The sequence below is a fragment of the Agelaius phoeniceus genome, chromosome 12, assembly GCF_051311805.1.
Source record: "Agelaius phoeniceus isolate bAgePho1 chromosome 12, bAgePho1.hap1, whole genome shotgun sequence".
Lineage (NCBI taxonomy): Eukaryota > Metazoa > Chordata > Aves > Passeriformes > Icteridae > Agelaius > Agelaius phoeniceus.
Genome location: NC_135276.1, coordinates 19,933,657 through 19,953,638, shown reverse-complemented (window position 1 = coordinate 19,953,638; position 19,982 = coordinate 19,933,657). Strand labels below are relative to the sequence as shown.

The window sequence follows — 19,982 nt, the reverse complement described above, 5'->3', positions numbered from 1 at the left end:
ATCCATCCATCCATGCATGCATCCATCCATCATTGATCCATCATCCATCCATCAATCCATCATCCATCCATCCATCCATCTATCCCTCCATCCATCCATCCATCCATCCATCCATCCATCCATCCATCCATCCATCCCTCCCTCCCTCCTTCCCTCCATCCATCCCCCTCCTCACACCCAGCTCAGCCAGGTGGTTTCTGGATGATTTTGGGGGGGCTGCGTCTCATTTGCAAGTCCCCATGGAACCCCCCCTCCCCACCAGACAAATCCACCCCTCCCAAACCACCTCGGGCTCAGCCCTGGGACCGCCCACGGATCATCCACAACCCTTGGGATGAGCATCACCCCCATCCTGGGGTGGGATCCAAGCCCTGGGCACCCCCAGCCCACCCTCACCATGGGTGGCACAAGGAGGGTCCCCAAGCCCCGTTCCCGGAGCAGCCCCCGGTGCTGCCAGCACGTGCTGGGCGCTCCGGGAGCGTCTCCCCCACGCTGCGCCTCCCCTCGCGTGTCTTTTGCCATCTGCTGCTGCCATTAAAAAATTAAATTTCCATCTGCTTTCACACTCCCGCCTCTCCCGCCGGCTCCGGTGCCGCCGCTCCCCGGGAAGCATCGCCCCCGGCTCCCTGCCGGGATGCGGCCGCTCCGATCCCGTTCCGGTGACACCGCCGAGTTCATTTTCCCGCTGCCGTTTGCTGAAATGGATCCTTCAATCCCTCCCTGGAGAGGTGGGCACATCACAATTTGCCCCCAGCAGGCGCAGGGGTGGCTCTGGGGTGTTTTGGGGTGCGCGACCCACCCTCCCCACGCTGACACAGCCAAGCTGGGGGTGCAGAACCCCAGGGTTTTATTCACCGAGGAGGGATCCCCCTGCCCGGCGCTGTCAGGAAAAGGGACAAACCCCAGTCCCTGGTGTCCAAACCCAGCCGCGTGGGTGCCCCGCGTGTCCCTGGCAGCTGCGGCCGTGCCCTGGGGGCTGTGGCTCCATCCCGACGGGTCCTGCCGGGCTGGCCGTGCCCCGTGTCCCCTCTCAGCAGGGGCTGCAGGGTGAGGGACCCTCCCCACGCCGGGCCAGCGCGGTGCCCGTGGGCGTGGGCGGTGTGACGATGATGGAGGGCACGTGGAGGTGCTTCTGTCCCGCCCTCGGGGTCCCCTCGCTGCCGTTCCCGCTGCTCACACACATCTTCAGGCCTGAGGGGACGACATTTTGGGGGATAAAAGGGGGATAAAAGGAGATCAAGCACCAGCATCCTCCAGCTCCCCGCCCTCCTCCGTGCCAGCCCTTTACAAGCCGCTGGAGAATCCACAGCATCCTCCTCACACCTCCTCCCCTGGATCCACCTTGGATTTCGGGGGGTTTCAGAGGTGGATCCCCCCCTTCCCTCGACCACCTGCCCAGCCCACCCCCCCTGAGGGGAGCAGATCGCTTTAATCTGCTTTTTTAATCAGGAGAAAAGCCCCGTGTGGCACAGGCGGCATCCAGGGAGGTTTCAGCTCTTCCCAAGCAAGAAAATGCCCGGAGGGGACAGACACTGATATTTTTAATCTCTTTTTAATTAAGGATAAAGCCCTGCCTTATGTAAGGGAGCTGGAAAAGGGGGAGGGTCTTTTCTTTTATTCCAGGCTCCAAGCTCATCAGAGGGGTCTGGAAGCATGGGGGAATCTTTTGGGGCTTTGTTCTGGATTTGGGGCAGGATTGGGATTCCCTGGCTGCTTGCTTCCCCCTCTTCAGTTACCCCTTACTGGACAGGGGGTTGTGATACCCCAAACCCCCCTGACCATTCCCTCCCAACATCCCTGATGCGGAGAGGGGGCAGAGCTCATTTTTGGGTGATGCACCCAACTCTGTGCCCATCACAACCAGAATCCCACAGAATGTGGACTTGGGAAGAGGCAGCCCTGCATCCTGCAGAGGGATCCTCATTAAGCCCCATCCCTAATGACCCCAAGGACGATTAGCAGGAGTCAGAGGGATGCAGAGCTAATGGGAGATGCCATATCCAGCCCTCGCCCTGCCAGGCCAGCAGCACTAAAAGCTCTGCCCCTGTGCAGACATCCCTGACGCCATTCCCAGCCTAAATCCATTAAGAAAATTCAACTTGGGGAAGAAGCTCCTGGTTGGAGTGTCCCTGGGGAGAGTGGAGCAGTGAGGGATGCTTGGGGCCAGCCTGGAGCTGGGAGCTGGGAGCCAGGCTCGGGGCTGAGCCCTGCATCCCACCCGCGTGTCCCTGAGCACCTGCTTTATTGAACCCATGGATTCTCCAGGGCAAAGGGTGCAGGACAAGCACAGGACTGGGAAAACAAAGCTGGGAAAATCCTCTTTGGGGTGATCCAGGCACCAACAGGTGGGACTTCAGAAATTCCACCACATCCCCAAACTCCACCCAAAACCCGCCCACACCTGAACCTCCTGTGGGTACAACCATCCCTCAGGCGCCTTCAGGGAGCAGCAGCACCCCAAACCCTCAGCCCAAGCTCACCTTTCAGGCAGGAGAACCTGAGCCCCATGTTTTCATCCTCTCAGCGGGATCCAGCCCTCCAGCCCCGCCGCCGGCCCTCGCTGCAGGCGCTGGGGGAGAGAGGAGAGGGCTTGGGGGAGCGATGCCAGGGGCAGGAAGGAGCAGGAGCTGAGAGCTCACATCTCTCCCTGCGTGTCTGTGCCTACAGGAGCCACAGGAAACGCGGCTGCTCGCTCGCAAAACCACCGCTGATGTCACGGCACCGGGGTGACTCAATCTGGCCCAGTGAGGTCCAGGAAGAACTTTTTGGGAGGGTGGAGAAGGAGCCTGGTGCTGGCTGAGTGGTCCCATCCCAGCTTCTCCACCCCCTGAAAATATTTCAGGATGGGAAGGCTGGGAGCAGGAGGAACTGGTTGGTTTTAGGTTGGTTCTCGCAGAGGAAACCCCACAATTTCTCTGTTTCCCCTGTGTGATCCCAGAGCTGCCTCCCTCGGGCTGAGACAGAGCAGCTGCTGGGATGCACTGCTGGAATTCACACCATCCTGCTCCTCCTGGGCATCCCTGATATTCCCAGAGCTTTTGGAGGGATAATTCCCACTGTGGGACACCATTTTTTTCAAGATGCTGAAAATTTTTCTGTGAAAAAAAAGAAAAAAATTCCCTTTATTGGGAAATCTTCAGCCCTCCTCCCACAGCTGCTGGGAAAAGCTTATTGGGATGAGGGTCAGTGACTCATTTTGGCTCTTCCAAGCTCTGGGCCACACAGAGAGCCAAGGAAAGCCTCTGCCCCCCCTGCCTGACCTCTGTCTTTCCAAGAAGCTCTCAGATGGGTTGGCAGCAGCCTGCAAGGGGAAGTGAAAATTTGCTATCTCTGCTTTTAATTCTGTATTTTTATCAGTTCCCCAGGTGCAGCCCGAGCTGTGAACGCCCCACAGGGCTGGGGAGTGGAGTCTTCCCCAGGACCTCACTTTGCAGCTCTCCTGGAGGCTGCCCAAATATCAGGAAATCTGTTTTGAGGCAAATCCTGTGGGTTTTGGCACCTGCTGGTGGCTCACACCACTCTGGGACAGAGAGAGGAGGGTCCTGCTGGGGACACCCAGCTCTGGGCACAGGGGGACTCCATCCTCTGGGATCTGATCCTCTGGGATGGGGACACCCAGATATGTGCACAGGGGGTCTCCTCTGGGATCTGATCCCTGGGGAGCTGATCCCTGGGGATCTGATCCTCTGGGGAGCTGATCCTCTGGAACCGCATCCTCTGGAATCTCATCCTCTGGGATCTGATCCTCTGGAATCTGATCTCCTGGAATCTGATCCTCTGGGATGGGGACACCCAGCTCCCTACACAGGGCGTCTCCTCTGGGATCTGATCCCTGGGGATCTGATCCTCTGGAATCTCATCCTCTGGGATCTGATCATCTGGGATGGGGACACCCAGATCTGTGCACAGGGGGTCTCCTCTGGGATCCGATCCCTGGGGATCCGATCCCTGGGGATCCGATCCTCTGGAACATCATCCTCTGGAATATCATCCTTTGGGATCTCATCCTCTGGGATCTGATCTCCTGGGATGGGGACACCCAGCTCCCTGCACAGGGGGTCTCCTCTGGGATCTCATCCTTTGGAATCTCATCCTTTGGAATCTCATCCTCTGGAATCTGATCCTTTGGAATCTCATCCTCTGGGATCACCCCCCGTGGCCAAACCCTTGCAGAGGACACAGCAGCCCCCTCCCCATGGCTAAGGGCCAGAATTCGGGTGGAGGATTCCCCCTGCCGGCATCCCAGCAGGATTCCTGCTGCTGGGGGCTCCACCTTGGCTCCTGTGTGCCAGCACCAGGCCAGAGGAACGTTCGCATCCCGGCGAGTTCACGCTCCAAGAATCCCCAGAGGCTCAGGGCAGGCGTCACTGGAGCGGGGACCGAGCTGCCCGGCCAGGGGGGGACACTCAGAGCGTGCCCTGGGAAGGGGAAAAGGGACAAAGCTGCGAGGGGTGGCACTTACCCGGTGCCCACAGGGGCGATGCCCGCGGTCGCATCCCACCGCTCCCGGGTGCCGGAGGCTGGCACGGGGGATGCCTCGGCAGGGCAGGAGGGCGGCAGGAGGAGGCAGCCGCCGCCTTTGGGTTTGGCGGGGCTGCTTGGAGCCCGGTTAATGAGGACAGCGGAGCCCCGGCTCCTCCCATGCAGCCCCCGCTCCGAGCCCCGACCCGCGCCCGGCAAAGCCCTTGGGTGATGAGGGAACGCGGATTTACTCTCACCCCGCTGCACAAGGCAGTCCAGAGATGACAGAGACAGAGGGAGGAGTGCCCTGGGCTGCCGGCAAAGCCGCCGGGCATCCAACATCCCCACGAGCAGCCTGAGGGCCACCAAGAGCCCCGACAGGGCCAGTGAGTGCCCACAGCCAAGGACATCAGCGTCCCTGAGGTCCTGATGTCACCAGGCATCAACTCTGGGAGCAGCTCCACCTGCACCACCTTCCAGGAAGGATCTTTGCCCCTTCCCAGCCCCAAAGCCAGCCTGGCAGCGGGCAGGGCTCCTCACCGTTCCCGGGATGAGCGCTCCGGGTCGGGTCCCAGCGGGTCGGGTCCCAGCCCGGGGCCAGGCTGTGCCTCCGGAGCAGCCGCCTTGGCCTGCATCAGCAGCAGCCAGAGGCTTTTCCGTGTTCCCCCTCCTCCGCAATTAACAGGCGAGGCCCCCGCGCCTTCCAGGCTCCTTTTCAGGCTCCTTTTCAGGCTCCTTTTCAAGCAGCGGTTCGAATGCAGGCAACGCCGGCCGCACATTAAACAGCCCCGGCTGCGGGAGGCAGGAAGGTGGAAGGGAAAGGAAGGGAAAAGGAGCTTGGAAGTTCACGCCGGGATCAGGAGAGAGCCGATCCCAGCGGTTTGGGAGGGCTCCGGTGGGATCAGAGCCCCACCAGGCCTGGCTGGGATGGGTGTGAAGGGCAGCAGGGACAGCAGAGGGGTGGTTTTGCTCCACTTTCTGCTGGTTTGGTCCTGCCATGTCTGATGAAAATCAGAAACCTGGGAAGAGCTGATTTCCTTCCCAATCTGACTCCTCTGATTTGTCAAATAACTGAGTTATTGCAGAGCTCCAGGAGAGGGGAGGGTGGCAAAGGGGCAAGGCTGCAGCTCCAGTGGGCGCAGACATTTGCAACCCACAGCTCCCTCTTTTCCCTCCAGAAAACTGACAAATTAATTGGTTTATGTGGATTTTCCCCCCTGTTCACCTGCAAAGTCTAAGACTTAGAGACAAATCCTGAAGCAGAACCTGGCAAACCTGATCTTTCAAGATCCCATCCCAAACTCAGGGCAGGCAGCATCCCATGGAGCCAGGGATCACTCCCAGACAGCACAAATCCAGTCAGAGCAGCACAAATCCTGCTTCCACCTTGAGCTATTTTACTGCCTGTCTCCAAAACAACCTGTTTGCTGCTGCTGGGTGAGAGCAAACAGCCCCAAACCCACGAGGGCTGGAATTAGCCTGGCCCGGAGCAGCAGTTGTTGCTACAACAGTGACAAAAAGCGATTGTCTTGCTGCAGCAGGGATGGGAAACATAAACACCAGGCTGCTAAAATACCTGTGGTTAGCTCTGCGGGTGCAGCACAGCTCCAGCTGCTCTGCTGACACCTGATAGGCACAAACACAGCGTCAAACACCCCTTCCTGCCCTCCCCAGGGCTGGTGAACAAAGCAAAAAAACCTTTGTGAAGGTTTATAAAGTGGGAGTTGTCCACCTTGAGGTGACTGGGAATGACCTGGAGCCCCTGTGCTGTGGGGTCCTGGTCACTGCTGGGTGAGCAGGGTTAGGGAGAGCTGAGTGCCAGGGGGCTCAACACCTCCCTTCCAGGAGTTCCTGGTTCCTGTCACAAGGCTCTGAGCTGTGACTTGCTGAGCATCACGTCAGGGCAAGTGGCCAAAGCCCAGCAGGAGCCAGCTGGCCAGGGGAGGAAGAGGATGGGCTCAGGGGGTGGGTGGGTATGGAGCCACCTTCACTCCCTGGGGAAAGATTGTCCTTGCAGAGCTGGCCAGAGCCTGCCTCTCCCCTGAGGTGCTCACTGCCTGCTTTCCAGTCCTGCCTGTGTCCCTTTGGTACTGGGCTGCTCCTCTCCCCTCCTGCTCCATCCTGGCCCGGGGCTGAAGCCCTGCTGGGGGGTGAGGATGGAGGGCAGCCTCTCAAACCCCCTCTGGGGAAAGGAAGGGCAGGGAGAGCTGCTGCTGCTTCCCAGGCGCCAGAGGAAAACCGCAGGGACAAGGGACGCGTTGTGCAAGCACTGGCCACAAGAAAAGCTTTGGCTGGAGAGCTCGGAGCAGCTCTGCTGGCTGCCTTCAGGAGCTGCTCTGCAAATACCAGCTGGGCTCCCCTTCCAGCAGGGAGGGGGAGGAAGCAGCTTTCTGGGTCACAGAGTGCCAGGGTGTGCTAACGCAGGTGACACGTCACCTCCGTGCTAACGGAGCAGCCAGGCCACCTGTCCCCTCCTGCCCCCGGCCCTTCTGGGAAACCAAGGGCTGCTCCCAGCCTGGCTCTGGGGCTGCCCCAGAAAGGGGCTGCTGGAAGGTCCTGCCCGGGCCTTGCCAGAGCTGGAAGTGGCAACCAGTGCTGGGAGTGGAGAGGAAATTCCCTCCTGGAGATCCAGAGTCGCCAGGGCTGGCGAGCAGCACCCGGAGGGGATGCCAGGAGTGGGGAGGGAGGGAAGGAGGGAGGGGGGAGGATGTCACGAGGAGGCAGCTGAAGATGCAGGCTCTGGGGGAACTGGAGCAGCTCCAGCACTCCCCAAGCACGGGCTCTTGGCAGGAGCAGCAGAGCGAGACAGCGGCAGGAACCGCGTGGGCTGGAAGCACCCCCGGAGAAAATCCAGCGGGATGGGGCAGGAGAGAGGGTCAGGAGGGAAGGGGGAGCGAGGACATACCTGAGGCACAGAGCTCCTGCATCCAGGACAAAGCACCTCTCCCCAGCATGGATCCGGCCGGGAGGCCACGGCTGGGAATTGGCTTAGGGACCTGGCCACGGCTGCCGTGCTTCCCGGCTCGCTGAGCTCCAGGTTAATCTGGGCCCAGCTTTCCCTTTTATCCCCTGCTGCTACAACCTCGATAGAGTTTTTCAATTAGGTCCATCTTTTAAGCTCCAGGGTGCATTTCTAGGAAGGGCGGCGGCGTTCTGCCCGGCCCGGCTGTGCGCAGAGCTGCGCCTGGCACGGATCCTGCCCGCATCCCGCTGGAGCTGCAGCCCCAGCAGCCCTGCCTGGAACAATCCCGGAGTGAGCCCTCGGCCCCTGCCCACCTACCGGGTGTTCCTAAGAGCAGAGTTCCCTGCTTCCCTCATCCCAGCTCCGGCAGGCTGGAAGTGCCACAGGCAGGAGCGCTGTCCCCCCCTGCCAGCTGCTGTCCCCCCGTGTCCGTCCTCTCCTCTGGAAACCAAGAGGAAGGGATGCAGCTGAGGAAGGGATGCAGCTGGGGTGGACTTTCGAAGGAGAAGGCTGGGTGAAAATGTGGTCTAAAAGCGACAGTGAAAAAAATAAAAAAGGGAAATCGATAAAGCCCTCAGCGGCTCCTTGGGCACACAGAAAGCGCTGCCGCTGCGGGAGGGCTGGCTCAGGGCTCAGGGGGTTGTGCTGCACGACTGGGATGTGTGGAGGTGCCCAAGTCCAGCTGGGAATAGCAGAGCCTGGGCGGGATGGGAGGGGAGCAGCCCAACAGGGACCAGCTCGTGTGGGTGCCCCAGCTCGGCTCCAGGAGCTGAATTCCACCCGAACGAGAAGCAGAGCTCACAGACCGAGCGCATTTCCCCTCGAGGCCATTTTCCAGGCTGCACTCAGCCGCAAGCCCACCCCGCTAACAGCCTCCTCCATTAGCATCATCGCGGCTCTCCCTGGCGGTGCCCTCCTCCTCCGGCATCTCCAGCCCGGAGTGCAGCGATTAGGCCGGGAGCCAGGGAGCAGAGGGGCCGGGCACTGCTTCCTGCGTCTGTCACCGTCGCCTCTCCTCGCCTGCCACTCGCTGGAGGAATTTCTGGGGGCAGGGGGCCGCCCCTCACGGCTGGGGTGGGCTCTGCACATCTGTCTGCTGCTGGCTCCAGATGCGCCAGGTGTGATCTCTGAACCGCTCACCTGCTCCTGCATCGGCTCCAAGAGCTGGAGATGTTACATCTCTGCTCGCTTTCCTCGGGAACATCCCAGGAGCAGATGGGAAGAGGGAAAATGCCAGCAGCAGGCTGCTTTGCTTGCTGGATGGGGAAAAAACTTCCCCAAATCCTTGTATGCACCCAGAGAGTGATGAGCTCAGGGAGAATGTGGGACCTGGCATTCCCTGGGAGCAGGGACCTCACTTGGAAGTGCCCCAGAGCAGCTGCTCAGGGATTCCGTGGCTCCTGTCACCCATCTGCCTGTGGGGATGCTTGTCACTGTTCTGGAAAATTGGGTTGACTGGGGAAAAGAGAATCCCACAGACTGGGGGAGCTGGGGGTGCTCACATGGAGAAGGATCCAGGGAGAGCCCAGAGCCCTTGCAGGGCCTAAAGGGGCTCCAGGAGAGGGACAAGGGATGGAGGACAGGACATGGGGAATGGCTCCCACCGCCAGAGAGTGGATTTAGATGGGATTTTGGGAAGGAATCGTTCCCTGTGAGGGTGCCCAGAGCAGCTGTGGCAGCCCCTGGATCCCTGGCAGTGCCCAGGGCCAGGCTGGGCAGGGCTTGGAGCAGCCTGGGACAGTGGAAGGTGTCCCTGCCCATGGCAGGAGATGGAATGAGATGATTTAAAGATCTTTTCCCACCCAAACCATCCAGGGATTCTTTTTTCCAAGTGCTTCAGGTCATGTGGATGAGGTAAAAAAGTTGGGAGTTAAAACATCTGGGCAGCCAAATGCCAAATTTTGATGGATAGGGAGAAAAAAGTTAATCCTGGAAGTCATTAATTACTAACCAAAAAAGACTAGGACACACACTCCCAGTGCTGCCTTCCCAGCTCTCAGCAAGAGATGCCTTCCCCAAGATTTCCTCCCCCTCAAGTTTTACATGGAATTACCTTGAATTCCTGCCCTGAATCCAGAGGATCAACCAGCCAGGAAAGCAGCATTTGCTCCGGGCACATCAGCAGGAGAGGGGAACCCAGCCTTCCCCGAGCCCTGCAGCTTCCTCATTCTGCCAGGAGAGCCACGGTGGCTGCCTGGATTTATGGAATTGCTGCTCTTGTCCAGCCTTCAATGCAAATAGGCCAGGGGAGATAAGATCTGCAGGTTTGTCCTCTTTGCTTAAAGCCAGCCTGGGCTTCTGCTGGTGGCAAAAAATCCTCGTTTGAAAGCAAAGAGCAAAGAGAAGATGAAAAAAGGGGAAGACAAAGCACTAAAAGCTGCTCCCCTTCCAGCAGGGTGTCCCAGGTTAGTCACAGGGAATATTCCAGCAGGTTACACACGGAGGAGACAAACTGCCGAACAGGGGGAGCAGGATTAGCCTGAATTTGCATATTTATGATCAAAGCTTGATTAGGAGATGCTGTTACAAAGAACAAGAAACACATTTCCTGTGGCTCAGGAGACCTAGCAGCTCCTTCTGACAACCCCACACGAGGAATCTGGCTAAGATAAGGATCTGCCTCTGGAACAATACCTTGGATTTCGCTGGCTGTTTGCACAAAGCCCTCTTCCTGCAGCCTGGGTGCTTTGCATTCTGCTCCAGGGAAATCTTTTCCTACAGATAGGGAGTGGAGCAGCCACCGGAATGTGTTATCTCACTGGTTTGGGGAGCTAAATACGTGTTTTCAGTCAACAAGTGAAAACATTTCCCTCTGCAAGCCTGACTCAGCCTAGGGAAGGTTCTTGACTCAGTGCCAAGCTCTTTGGTAATCACACCTCACCCGTGCACAGCAGGGAGATAAAATCCACAGTGCCCAAAGCTTCCTCTCCTCCCTCTCACCTCACCCCATGGCCCTGTGGAATCTCCCCTGGAGGGAACTCCACAGCCTGGGGGCATCCAGGGTCTATTCCCTGCTGTTAAACGGGATTTTAGCCTTGCCCCATCCCTCTCAAAAACCAGGAGCAAAACCTGGGTTTACTGACTCAAAATTGTGAGGTTCAGACAATTCCATTTTGAAGTAAGCCTAGGTTGGATGGGGTTTGGAGCAACCTGCTCATGGGGAAGGTGTCCCTGCCCATGGAATGAGATGATCTCTGAGTCCCTTCCAACCCAAACTTTGCTGTGATTTTAACACTAAGATTGGAGATGGGCAGACATTTTGTGGCTATTTGGATCTTCCTTGTAACAATATTTCTGGGCAGGAAGGGAAGGAAATTTGGAGGAATTGTTGCAGGTTGAGGCTGTGTTTAACTACAGTCAGGAGAGAGGCAACAAAGAGCTTTTCTAGGCTGGTATAAAGCTGCATTGTCCAGGAAACTTCTCCTTGGAAATAAATATGAATGGGAAAGACAAGGCAAGCTGAACTAGGCTGTACCCAGGCTCCCTGACTCCATGTACTTGGATCACGTGGAAAATGAGATCTGCTGATTAACTCCCCCCACAAAATGCATGAAATTAATACAGTACTTCACTACTGTAGACTCCAACTGCAGATTCAAACTCAGTAGTGTGCTTCCAGTCCTTTTTATAAATCATTTACTTTGGGTTTAACACATTCAAGCAGTAACTGTGCTTGCCAAGCCCATGGAGAGCAGGAATCACCAGATTATTTGGGAATACTGCTTTAAAACTCTCTGTCATGCTAAATCACTGCAAAACAGGTGACACATGAGCATGGAACATCCTCAGCAGTTTGCATTTTACTGTGCCAAGAGAGTTACAATTCCAACCCAGGCCAGAAGAAACCATTCACCTCTCATTTGATCTATTTGCCCTTAAAATCTCTCACCTGAGGACAGGATTGATTTTTTTTTTTTTTTTGGAAAGGTATTTCCAGAAATCGTTAAAAAGTAACCTCTCTAAAGATTAGAAAAGCTGAAGTCAAAACTTTGGAATAGGAACAGCGGGGGCCAAGCAGAAGCAGTTCTGTTTTCCAAGGAATAGCAACATTCACTACAGGTGGGATGGTGTCCATGAGGACAGCTGGAAGTGACAGCTGGCAGCTCTTCCAGGGAATGTCACCACCAACATCCCGTGGCTTTACGGACACAGCACCGCGCCGCGGGACAGGCCACTCCTCTTTAATCAGTCAGCTTTCCACACAAGGTACTGAATATTAATTCTATTTACATTCAAAAATAGCATTTTTCTCTCTTCAGTACAGAGTGGGAATGCCCATGGATTAGTCAGGAGGATCCCTCCTAGCAGAGGTGCAGCACAGCTTTGTTGATCTCGGGGTTTGTCCAGTCGTTGCGGATGTCATCCAGGTGATTATCGAAATCCACCAGGGTCTCGTAGGATTTGCTGTCCAGCAGGGAGGCAGCGATGCGCTGGGCTTCGGTCCAGTCTTCACAGAAGTCACTAGGGTGGGAAAGAACCAGGCAGCAATTGGAATCTTGGATGCTGAGAATTTTAAACTTTCTGCGCTTACAAGGGAGCGCTGCATTTGACCTGAGGCCGTGGAACAGGCTTCCAAAATTAACTGATAGTACTGGGTGTGGAGTTGGTTAGGAGTGTGTAATATCACAGGGTAGAAAACTTAAAAGTTTGGGGTTTTAGAATATAGAAATAAATATAAAGCAGGATGGAGGTTTTAGGGTGGAGTCTGGTTGTTCTTCTTTACCTTCTTCTTCCTCCTTCTTCATGGGTTTGGGTGATGTTTTGTAATTGGACAGAAAAGTCTGCATTGTGGGCTTTGAGGGATCAGTTATTGGGTTTGAGGGATCAGTTATTTAAGTCTTCTACCCTGTGCTATCAGTAATAGCACAGGGTAGAAAACGTAAAGTTTGGGGTTTTAGAATATACAAATAAAGCAGGATGGAGGTTTTAGGGTGGAGGCTGGTTGTTCCTCTTTACCTTCTTCCTTCTTCTTCAGGGTTTGGGTGATGTTTTGTAATTGGACAGAAAAGTCTGCATTGGGGGCTTCGAGGGATCAGTTATTGGGTTAAAAGGGAAAATAATTTAGGTGTCATTTCTTAGTTGGATAGTTTAGTCTTAAAAGACCTCGTAACAAGACATGGTTGGCCATTTTGTGCCTTGCTAATGAAAGGCTGCCAAACTCATGGTTGTGAGACTCACTGATAAGAAATGATAAACATGTGAGTCTGAACATGAACTACTGTCTCAAGTGCCTTCAATCCAGACCCAGGGAAACTGAGAGGAACCACCACAGAAAAACTCTAAATTAAGCCAGGCTGCAGTGCCCTCACAGGGACAGCCTGTTTTTCCCCAAAGCCCATGGAATTCCTGGTTCACTCACACGTGGGGGTCCTTGCACCTCCACTTGTTCTCGTGCAGCTCGTACACGTGGATGGCAGGCTCCACACACTCCATGGTGAACTTGGTGTTGTCAACCTGGGGTGGGACATGGAAACAGCACCTCAGTCTCCTCCTCAGCATCCCAAGAGAGGAAATAAACCCCAAATCAGTTTGTAAAAACAGGGAATCTTACACCCACCCACTGTTTTACCCTCCAACTGCCAAATGTAAGCTGCCAATGTCCTTTGTCACAGCAGTGAGGAGGCAAAGCTTGGTTTGTGACATTAAATATAAGAATTTAAGTTGCAGGAGGTGGGCTGGAGCCAGAAATTGCTGCCTGAACATGTAGAGAAAGCCTCCAGTTCTTCTGAGGTGACAGAGAGCTCACCACAGTCTCTCTGTGGATTTACACTGAACTTCACTGCTCATTGCATCTCCTCCCCAGAGCATTTTGGAGAGGAAGAGAAACTGAATTCCTCATGAAAGCAGCCAGAGAACAGCATTTCCCTGGTCCAGCAGCAGGGTCAGAACACACAGGGGGTGAGGGGGAGGAAGCTCTTTACCATGATGAGCGCAGTGTCTGTGAAACCCTCGGCAATCCGCGAGGCCACTTTCTCTGCAACCTGGTTTGGGCTGGAGCAGAAAGGAAAAGGAACTGAGTGATGGGAGCCACCAGTTTCAGCTGAAAGCAGCAGGAAATGAGCTCAGAGAGATGTGAGAGTGACTCTGGGTGCTTGCAAACAGGAACAAGATAAAGGAGCTGATGCCACAGCTGATAGAAGGCAGCTCAGCTGGGGTTAGGGACAGCTTTGGAATGACATGGAATCAACATTGGGTGGCCTCCTGTCTTCTTCCCCCCTGATCAATGACTGCCCTGGCAGGCATTTAAAAAAGAAACTGAGTTTTCTCCCCAGTCTGCACTGAAAACTTGTCCAAAATCAGATAACCTGTGACAACCTTTACCACGTTTCAAAGGTGACAATCTCTGTGTGGTGCTACTTAATGTGGTGCCATCGACAATCTCAGTGTGGTGCCAGTTACCTTCAGAAATCAAACTGAACTTTCAAAAAACCATCAAACCTGTGACATTCCTTCAAACCTCAAAGAGAAAAAACTGTAACTTCTTAAAAATGTGTGCATCAGATTTATAAGGAAAGGACAAATAATACTTTTATCCCTGATAGACACCTTAGAAGTCACCCATGTTCCTTAAAAACCATAACTGAGTCTGAATATACATAAACAAATAACTGGAATCAGAGCATCATGGAATGGTTGGGAGAGACCTTAAAGATGCTCTGATCCCATCCCCTGCCATGGGTGGGACACTCTCCACTATCCCAGGTTGCTCCAAGCCTCATCCAACCTTGGACACTTCCAGGGATGGGGCATAATACTTTAAACAAGTTGCTCTTATTCTAGCTGATCAGTCCCAATCCTGGATTTGTCCAACAGATAGAGGGGAAAACATGGAATGCACAGATCTAAAATTAAACTGTGGCTCCACAGGAAGGTTCCTTATTGTTTAGTGAGTAATCTGAGTCAGCCAGCAGGGAAAAAAATGACTAATCCTGAGGAAAAGAAGTGATAAATAAGAGCTATCACTGACATCATTTTCCACTTCTTTACCATGTAAAAAACTGCTTTGAAAAAACTCAGCAACGATGAAGAAATTTAGAAAGAATCAGGTCACTCCTGACTTTCCCTAAGAACCTGGGAGTTGTCAGACTTTCCAAGATCCATACTGCATGAGCAAACACTCTGCAGATTTTGGCTTTTTCCCTGACAACTGCAATTCAAGAAGCTGGCACTGGTTCAAAGAGTGGCCTTTTATAGCAGCCATGGGAGGAGAGCAGGGATTCTGCAAAGCCAGGACTTTCTGCACCTGACCAAAGGCCACATCCCGCAGCCCCACGGAGACAATGTGGAAGCAGCTGACAGTTGTCAGAGTGAATCACACACGCCTGATTTATGGGGATGATTGCTGCTGGCAGAGTCCAAGGTACGAGCTAAAAGAGCAAACAGAAGGAAATATTGGCCCAACACACCTGGCATCTTTCACGCGTTCGTTCGCCTGGTAATATCCAGCTATCACGTAGCTGTTCTCCTTGCACCAGGAATCAATCTGGAAAAGCAATGGCAACAATGAATCCTAGGGAAAAAAAAACCCTTCAGGATCAAGGAAAAAAAGTAAATAAAACAACCCAGGATGAAGAAAATCTCATGGCTGTCCTGTAAATAAAGCAGTGTTGCTCCATCTCTGCCACGGGGTTCTTGAAATAAATCCATATTTCTGTCTGCTTGTGGGAGTGCTCACAGTTGGGCTGATTGAGCTGGGATGGAGAAACCCAACAGAGCATTTGGAGGATGATGGGAAGCATTAACCAAATGGAGCAAAAGAGCAAGGAGCTGTCTCAGTCAAAGCCTGGCCTAAATCCCACTGACAGGACAATTAAACTCAGCCTGGAGAGGCTTTGGGGCTCACCCACCAAGGGCTGGGACAATTTTCTGTCAGTGCTCACCTGCCAAGGCACTTCAGGGAATGCTGCCCTGTCCTTGCAGAAAGGTTTTATTTCTAATGTCCCATTTCTGGGGGATAATGCCACCATTTGGGGCCTTTATTAGAAAATCAAAGCTGGAGGTGAAAGGGGAATGTGAGGCAGAAGTTTGTCCCATTTAGCAGCTTTTCAAATGAAATAAAATTGTTTTCTGTTGAGAGTTCTCCCTTATTTAACATTTCTATGTAAATGCTTAACCAGATGTGCTTCTGGCATATAATTTAGACAAATTTTGATTTGTACTTAGGTAGTTTTGTTGGTTCTTGCTTTTTAATTAAATGGGTTTAAACACTGCTGTTCTTGCTGCTTTAAACTGGAGCTGAATTCCTCCTGCTGAGTCTGACTTTGAAAATATCTATCTATATATATATATACATGGTATCTATATATATATGATGCTTTTTATTAGAATTGAGGGTATCAAGTCAGCAAAATACAAAGACAGAAGGGGAGGAAGCAGCTCGAATTTTCCTTTGCAGTCCCTAGAGAGCACGGCCTCAAAAAACCCTCCCCAGCTCTATTAAAAAGGCCTCCAAAAATACATCTGGTGCTGACCTGTGGCATCCTGGGAGTCAAATCAATCTCATTTTCAGCAATAATTATTGTATTAGACTGCAGAACCAACCAAACAAAGCAGCCATGTGAATAATCCAAGGGATGACACGGATTTAAGTGATAAAAAAAAAAAAGGCTGTGCAGCCCTGCAAGAGCTGCTGTTTCAATTCCAAACCCATTTTGAGGGCTTAGGACTCTGGTTTTAATTGTTAGTGGTTTGAAAGCTTGGCATTAGAGCCAGCAGACCAGGCAGTAAAATTAATAATAATTATTAAAAAAAAAAAAACCCAACTCCATCTATTTAAAAATTAAAAACCGCAGTCCTAAATCCGTTTTTGCTCCCTACCAAAAATTGTCTTGAAAAGAAAGAAGAGAATGATTTTAAGTTCTCACTTTCCTAACTGGTAATTAAAAATTGCTTCTGCATAAAACAAAGGGGGGAGAAAAAAAATCTCATTTTGGAATGAAAGCTGTTTCCAGCTGTAATTTCCAAGCCCAGCACTGTTCCCACAGGTATCCTACAGCAATTAGCTCCTGTTAGAAAAATTAGAAATATTTTTAGTGTTAAAAATATTTTTAATGGTAGAAATATTTTCAATGTTAGAAATATTTTTAGTACTAGGAATATTTTCAATGTTGGGAATATTTTTAATGTTATAAATATTTTAATGGTAGAAATATTTTTAATGGTGGAGATATTTTTAATGGCAGAAATATTTTCAATATTAGAAATATTTTTGGTCACATCCAGTCTTGCCAAGGAAAAATCCAAAGTGGCTTTGGTTTGCTGCAGCCACCAGGGCTGGAAAACGCTGGGAGGAGGAGGAGGAGGAGGAAAAGGAGGAGGAGGAAGATGAGGAGGAGGAGCTGAGTGCCGCTCCAGGAGAGGGAAGTGCTCCTCGGTTTCTCCTTTCTGGAGCTGTGGTTGTAAAACCACATCAATTAGCAGAGAAATTCAGAGGCTCGAGTGCAACTTAATTCACTTTTTCTTCACGCCCCTGGCTTGGGAAAGGATCTCAGAGTGCAAATGAAACGCAGGAGCTGCTGCTCTGCCCTCGGGAGCTCCCAGTCTCGGGGAAATCAGAGGATCCTGGAATGTGCTGGGAGGACCCTTAAGGATCATCAATCCAACACCCCAGAATCCCTCCCCGTGCTGTCCCAACACTCCTGGAGCTCTGGGACCTCGGGAATGTGAACATTCCCTGGGGAATTCAGTGCCCAAGCACCCTCTGGAGGTGCCGTTTGGGGTTTTTGCATTCCTTGGACCCCCTGAAAGTTTTAGGAGGCAAAGCCTTGAAGTTTGGAAGTCCCTCCTCTATTTTCTGTATTTTTGCTCCCATCCCATTCTGGGATGACTCAGGGCAGGGAAGAGGAGGTGGAACTTGTGGGGTTGGTTGTAAAACCCCTCCCACAGGGCCACCCTCCACCAAGAATCAGCAATAATTGAGCCTGGAAAGAAGCAGATCCCACTAAATCCTGCCACAGCTCTGAAATCCTTTAGGAGTGAAGCTGCTTTGCTACAAAAATGGAGTTTAAGCACTCTGATCTCCCTGATTTATTCTGGATCCAAAGGCAAGCTCATACAGAAGATGTGGAATCATCTCCTTCCAACCTTTTCCATGAGAAAATCCAATTTTCACAGCTGCTCTGACAGAATTACTGACACCTTTGCCTCCGTTTAAACCCAGAACAGCAGCAAAAGGCCCTGGGCTCTTGTAAAATTCTGGTTTTTAAAGGATCACAGCAGTGGCTGTGAACCACATAGAGCCCTAATTATTGTGGGAAACACCAGGAGTTTCCAATCTTTACCTTTCTGTACCAAAAACTGGGAGTAAATAAGTCAAATCCTGCCATTGCTTTGGCTCTGGGATAATTTTCTTCCTGCAGATGTTGCAAGAAACAGGATTTGTTTCCTAATAATCTGATCCTGCTGCAAGATCTATACTAAAAAGCTGCAATGAAAGCCTAGAGTTTACCAAATTCAGTGCCACAAACCCTGTGGAAAGACATTTAATCCTGATTTAATGAAAACACACAGTGCTCTGCTACTCCCACACTGATGTAAATATATTTAAAATGATAATTTTGGGTGTTTAATGGTAAAACTAACTGGTCGGGGCTCAGGCTCAGCTCCTGTCCTGTGCCTCTGGCTGCATTTCATCATTTCCAGGCTCCACAAAGATGTCAACATTGCCACGGCATCATCTCAGCTGGAGGGACAGGAGTTACTGGAATTTGTTTCCAAATGAAATCTTTACTGGGATGAAAAACACTGAGGGAAACATTAAAGATGACTCTGGAGGAGCCAGAAGTTTGTTCTTTTTAATGGCATAAAGAAGGGATGGATCTTTTTTTGCTCACACTCATGGGATGGTTTAGGTTGGAGGGGCTCATCCTATTCCACCTTCCACTGTCCCAGGGTGCTCCGAGCCCTGTCCAGCCTGGCCTTGGGCACTGCCAGGGATCCAGGGGCAGCCAGAGCTGCTCTGGGCACCTGTGCCAGGGCCTGCCCACCCTCCCAGGGAACAATTCCTGCCCAAAATCCCACCTAAGCCCACTCTCTGGCAGTGGGAGCCATTCCCTGTGTCCTGTTCCCCCATCCCTTGTCCCCAGTCCCTCTCCAGCTCTCCTGGAGCCCCTTTAGGGGGGGATCCTTCTCCTCTCCATCACAGCACCCCCAGCTCTCCCACCACAATTCCCCCAATTTTTGCACCATTCCCCCCCTCCCTGCTCTGCACCCCCAGCACCCCCCAAACCCCTTCCAGCACCCCATCCCTCACCCCACACCCCTGCAGGATCACCTCACCAGGGTCAGGGCCACCTCCAGCATGGGGGCGAGCGCCAGCGTGCCGTGGAAGAGCGGGATGCAATCCACGAACAGCGCGGGCTGCGCCGGCCGCGGCGCCGGCGGCCGCTCGGCCACCAGCAGCCCGTTGACGGCGCAGTGCGGGTACTTGGCGCCGTGCAGCACCATCTTGCAGTAAGCCTGGGTGGTCAGCTTCATGGTGCCGAGCCCCGGCCCCGGTGCGGCCCGGTGCGGCCCGGTGCGGCCCCGCTCCCCGCCCTGCGTCGCTCCCCGTCCGCCGCACAGCGCCGCCGGCTGTCGGCAAGCGCCGCCAAGCGCGGCCGGCTTTGCGACAGCGATTTTGGGGGATTTGGGGGGGATTTAGGGGGATTTGGGGGAATTTGGGGTGTGGGGAGGGTGCTGAAAATGAGGGAGGGTCCCAAAAGTTTGTGGGATGGGGGGTGTGGGGTGAGCGGAGTGAGGGGCGGCGGAGAGCGATGGGGGAGAGCGGTGCCCGCGGTGCCGCGGGACCGCACCGGGGAAAAGCTCTGGGATCCTCGTGGGGTGGAAATGATCTCTGGGATCGTCGTGTGGGAAAAGATCTCTGGGAAATGATCTCTGGGATCATCGTGTGGGAACAACCTCTGGGAAAAGATCTCTGGGAAAAGATCTCTGGCATCATTGTGTGGGAAAAACCTCTGGGAAAAGATCTCTGGCATCATCGTGTGGGAAAAACCTCTGGGAAATGATCTCTGGGATCATCGTGTGGGAACAACCTCTGGGAAAAGATCTCTGGGATCATCAAGTGGGAGAAACCTCTGGGATCATTGGATTGGAAAAGATCTTCAGGATCATCGTGTGGGAAAAACCTCTGGGAAAAGATGTCTGGGATCATTGGATGGTGGGAAAAGATCTCTCGGACTGTTGGGTTGGAAAGGATCTCCAGGATGATCCAGTCTAGCCTGTGGCCCATCACCATGAATCACAGATGGTTTGGGTTGGAAGGGCCTTAAAGATCCTCCATTCCCACCCCTGACACCTTTCCCTGTCCCAGGCTGCTCCAAGCCTGGCCTTGGGCACTTCCAGGGATGGGGTATCCCAAATAATAAAGGAAAAGGGGTCTCTGTATAAAAAAATGACTTCAGTGATGCCTTGGCCATGTTTGTCCCCAGCCGGCACACGAATCCCCCTTGGTGCTTTTCCATCCTGGGCTCCAAACCTTGAACCCTGTGCCAAATTCTGGGCTCTTCACAAGACCTTGAGGGGCTGGAGCATGTCCAGGGAAGGGAACGGAGCTGGGAAA

The 19,982-nt window shown here is 53.2% G+C and overlaps 1 protein-coding gene across 1 annotated transcript; it reads right to left on the bottom strand.

The window, feature by feature from the left end:
• Positions 1-830: 830 nt before the first annotated feature.
• On the bottom strand, positions 831-18,992 carry EMC8 (ER membrane protein complex subunit 8). The gene is made up of 7 exons (XM_054640774.2): positions 18,701-18,992; positions 14,830-14,906; positions 13,345-13,414; positions 12,783-12,877; positions 10,058-11,884; positions 2,481-2,569; positions 831-1,191 (listed from the first exon to the last, which is right to left on the bottom strand). Exons 1-5 carry the CDS (start codon positions 18,896-18,898, stop codon positions 11,725-11,727), a joined length of 600 nt encoding a protein of 199 aa, XP_054496749.1. The 5' UTR covers positions 18,899-18,992; the 3' UTR covers positions 831-1,191; positions 2,481-2,569; positions 10,058-11,724.
• Between the last annotated feature and the right edge of the window lie 990 nt (positions 18,993-19,982).